General features: G+C 29.7%; 1 protein-coding gene across 1 annotated transcript; it reads left to right on the forward strand.

Moving 5' to 3' along the window:
* The first annotated feature begins 2,060 nt into the window (after positions 1–2,060).
* On the forward strand, positions 2,061–2,948 carry LOC148192369 (MLP-like protein 43). Its single transcript, XM_088098953.1, has 2 exons — positions 2,061–2,318; positions 2,469–2,948. The coding sequence occupies exons 1-2, from the start codon at positions 2,132–2,134 to the stop codon at positions 2,738–2,740; spliced, it is 459 nt and encodes a 152-aa protein (XP_087955079.1). The 5' UTR covers positions 2,061–2,131; the 3' UTR covers positions 2,741–2,948.
* The last annotated feature ends 1,770 nt before the right edge of the window (positions 2,949–4,718 follow it).

Consider the following 4,718-nt stretch of genomic DNA (forward strand, 5'->3'; position numbering starts at 1 on the left):
TGCAAAACCTAGAGCGCCTGTGTCCTTTAAATAAAGTCGGAAAAGAGTAGAAACAGGGCCCGGTCTAAAAGAGTCGAAACAAAGCAAAAACTACGCCTATTCCACGACGCACGACGCTCGGGATCCCCATTAGGGTGCCCGAGCTGTGGATGGCGATTTTTGGCGCTCAAGCCTCCAAACAAGGCGCCCAAGCCTCGCAGGTTGACTTTTTTGCACTCTAGTTGACTTTTCTACACTCTGGTTGACTTTTCTACACTCTGGTGGACTTTTCTGCATTCCAACTATTTGGTACTTTAACTCTTCCTTCAAATCATTCCAATAGCCTACAAAAGCAAGGGAATTTAGTGATAAAATCATTAAGTATAACCTCAACTCTCTTATTCACAAAACTAAAGCAAAAATATGATTCCAAGGAAGTTTTTAAGTATAAAAGGGTGCATTTGGTATCAAAATTACCTCACAAATAACCTTATTTTCAACCGTTATCATGTAACTATACTTACATTTATAAAATTATATTTAATATATTTAATATATTTAATTTATTAAATATACATTGTTATTTTTATGGACACTAAGAAAGAGATTAAATTATAATGTGTCAGTCCAATGAACATAATAGGAATGAAGCAAAGGAAGATTGAATGAAAACTTGTATGATGTCCTACTAAAACTATTTTGGATAAATTTAATTATTAAATCTGGTTTTCGAATATGATTTTGTTGTGAGAGATCTATCTAGATATGTCTTCGATTTGAACCTTTTATGGCTTCAACTCTAACTGTTTTATTTTATGAACATGCAGCCAAAGCATACAGATACTTGGAAGAGTCGTTATGGAAAAAGAGGTTTGAATGCACATGATCATGTATTATTTGACATGGAAGGTGTTGGGAAATCCAATTCAGAGAAGGCTTCTGACATAATACGTGATGTTGTTTCGAAAATTTACAATGAAAAAGTTGGTGATGTTTTAGGTGATGAAAAGATGGATATTCAAAATTCTTACATGTACACGCGTTTAAAAGCACAACCTATGAAGTGTGTGAAAAATGTTGCTTTGAAAACCCCTTGGACAAGATTGGATAGAAAAAACCGTAGGCGCCTTGAATAGTTTATGAAGTTGTTTGTCTTTGATATATGTATGAATTAATATGTTGTGTTAGGAAACACAATTGTAATTTGAATGATCTTAACTGTTCATATTTTATCCATTTGTAATTGTTATTGAGTTGTTCATTTTCCAGGTTAATCAATTTGGTTTGGGAATAATTTATTTTTTATTTTGTTTTTGTCCATAAATGTCGATCTAACGTAATCATGTGCTTCATAACAAATAATCAATAACTTAAAAAGCTTTAAAGTGAGTGTTGTAGAACACTTGATATTCATAACACAATGAAATAAATCATTGGTATGCCTAAATTATTATTCATGTTTTAAAACAAAATGGATCACATAGAAATGGTCAGATTGTTTTACAACAAAATGGTTACCATACAATTGGTCAAATCTATTGGTGCACTAAGTGGTTATACAATAAACTTTATGTGGTTAGTTATTATACTAATTTTGTACAACAATAAATTGATGAACCTAATTTCAAATGCTTTGATATCAATAGTTCTGTAAGCAGATAATGTGCATCACGTTAGGTGGTAAGTTAGACTGGTATTATGCACAATAACAAAGTGGTAATTTTAAGCGGTCTTGTTTCTTCCTCCAGTAAGTGGTTATTCCATTGAAAGTGTGTGGTTGGTATTTTTTACATAAAGCTACAAAAATTATCCACAAATACATTGAACTTGTGGCTAATCCCCTCATCTGACTTCCAAAAATTACGATGTTTTAAATAGAGAATATTGTAACTCATTTCATATTAAAAATTCAGGCTAGTTGATAAATAAGAAAAATAAAATTTTAGTAACTAAATTGAATTTATTTCTTAAAGAGAAAATATTGGCCACTTACCCTTGTAGGGTATATAAAGAGCCCACAATTGAATTATAGTTGTGAGGGGTGGGTAAATTATGTTCTATATAAGTGGGACATGGTCGCATTATACTTCACCATCCCTTATCTTGTTCTTTCCATTTCTTGCTTCTATCACTTGCTTCGTTCTTCATCACCATGACACTTTTTGGTAAAATCAGCACTGAAATTGGAGTTCATGCAACTGCTGAAAAGTGGTTCAAGCTCTTGGCAACGCAACTCCATCATGTTCAAAACCTTGCTGACAGAGTTCATGGAACCAAGCTGCACCATGGTGAAGACTGGCATCACAATGAGTCCATCAAGCAATGGACTTATGTCATAGGTAATTAAACTTCGGATTAAATATCTTTCAAAGATGCATGTGAAAATCTTCTCGGTAAGAATATATAGATAGATAGATAGATTCTTGTTCTCGGTATAATTGCTATACTATGATTCCTTATACTGATGTTAATTGTTTGTGAAAGAACAGATGGTAAGGTTTCAACATGTCATGAGAGTATTGAATCTGTTGATGAAGCAAACAAAACAATCTCCTTCAAGGTATTCGGGGAAGAGATCGAGCAGAAGTTTAAGGTGTTTAAGGTCATATTTCAAGGGATTGATAAGGAGAATGGTGGTGCTATTGTAAAATGGACCATTGAATATGAGAGGGTTAGTGAGGAAGTTGATCCTCCATACAGCTACATCGAGTTCCAGCATAAATGCACTGCCGACATTGATGTTCATCTTCTGAAGGCATAGCTCCAAAAAAGTTATGAATGAAAGAAAAAAGGAAACAATGGATGTGGAATTTTACCAGAAGGATGGTCAAATAGATCCTTCCTTTGTATTAAATAAATTTTTATATTCATGTAATCAGTGATGTTTTCAAGTTTTTTAAATTTCGTATTGTCATCCACATAATGCACATGTATGATTTCAAATAAAATGTATATATTTTTGTGCTCTCTTTTATAGGTTTTTGAATTAAATAAAGTTGATTTACCAAATCTTCACAACAGATGGAAAGGTAAGCATAGTACATGAATAAGATATATATAAAACAAAGGAAGGATTATATGTTTGTTTTCTTTAAATACGAAATTAGAATTCATTTTTCTAAAACTTTGGTATATTATACTTATAAATTTATAAAATATATAGATATAATTTTAATATTAATTTTTTTTACTTATTATATTATACGATATTTTAAATTGTATTTAAATTAAAACGTGTCAAATAATATAAATAATTTAAATTATTTAACACAAAAAAATATTAACATAATTTAATTATAAGGACTATGTATATTTATTATCAAAACATATATATTTAACTCTGAAATACATAACCGTTTAAGACATCCAGCCTCTTTTTTAACTGCACTTAGAAGAAGCAATAATGTTGCAAATAAGATTCTAGTAATTAAAGTTATTTAATTATTTTATAAAACCATTATAGACTTGTGTTTTAAAGTAAGGGGGATATGAAATGGTGTTATTTCAGTATCTTATCTTCAATTTTAATGGAGGTCTTTTTCATTTTTGTCGTCCGGTTATAGGACAAAGAGATAAAAGAAAGTGACCATATGTATGTGATCGACATTTAGAAAACATAAAATCAGATTTCAAATAGTTGAATTATTAGCGTCGGTTAAGCCAATATTAAATTTCTTTTAATTAATTAATCTGTGCTACATTTCTTGCTCAACTAAACAGTACTGTCTTCCAAAATTTACTCAATACACTTAGCTCGCTATGAATTTTCAGGTTTTCTATAGCCGTACATTAGGAAAATAGTATTAGATGCAAAAAGATGCATTAATTTCATTTTAATAAAGTGTGAAGAGGACTACAGATGAAGATTGACTATTTATACTGATATGGCAATTGCTTTATATTATCAATATCTCTCATTGATCTGAGATATTCACCACATCAATTTATGTTTTAGATGATTTTAATGCCAATACCATCTTAAAAAAAATTAAGTTTCAAATTTAATTCTATCTTATATAAAATCAATTTGTAAAATTTACACTACTTTTATATTATAAATTCATCTTATTTTTAATCAATATAAAATCTTTAACAAGAATGAATAAACGATATTTTTTTAATATAAAATAAATTGAATTCGTTGATTTGACTTGTGGATTATAACTCAACAAACAATTCTTTCAATATTTTTATATTTTTGTCATCATAATTATTTCTTAATTTTAATCATAGATTGGCACTCCTATATAATTTTTAAAACTATAATATAGTTCCATAGTTTTGAATAATTTAAAAATTTAATTTATTTATTTGCTTAATAATATAAGTTAACACTTCGATTTTTACTTACTATTTTATAAAATCACTTCTTAAATGTGTTTCATGTTTAGTAAAATAGATGACTCTCATTTTAATGCTACATGCTACATATAGGTGGGAGAGTCAATCCACTTTTCTTAACATCCCAAAATATAGTATAAACTACACAGTAGAATCATCATATGAAATGATATGATAAAACAATCCTCCACTTAATATTAAAATGTTAACAGTACAATTATCCTAAAATAACTATAAAATTAAAACTTTATACAGAGTCTTAATCTAACACAAAACTATGTACAAATTCGAACGGTCTTATACTAAACGGGTGGATCCTCTCCTTCCAGAGCTTGCTCCACAAAGACGTCTTCTCCCTCTGCTCACACCCACAGGATGATCATTGCAAAGGATAAACC

This window comes from Vigna umbellata, chromosome 9 (assembly GCF_029865625.1).
Source record: "Vigna umbellata cultivar VRB3 chromosome 9, Vumbellata_1.0, whole genome shotgun sequence".
Classification (NCBI taxonomy): domain Eukaryota; kingdom Viridiplantae; phylum Streptophyta; class Magnoliopsida; order Fabales; family Fabaceae; genus Vigna; species Vigna umbellata.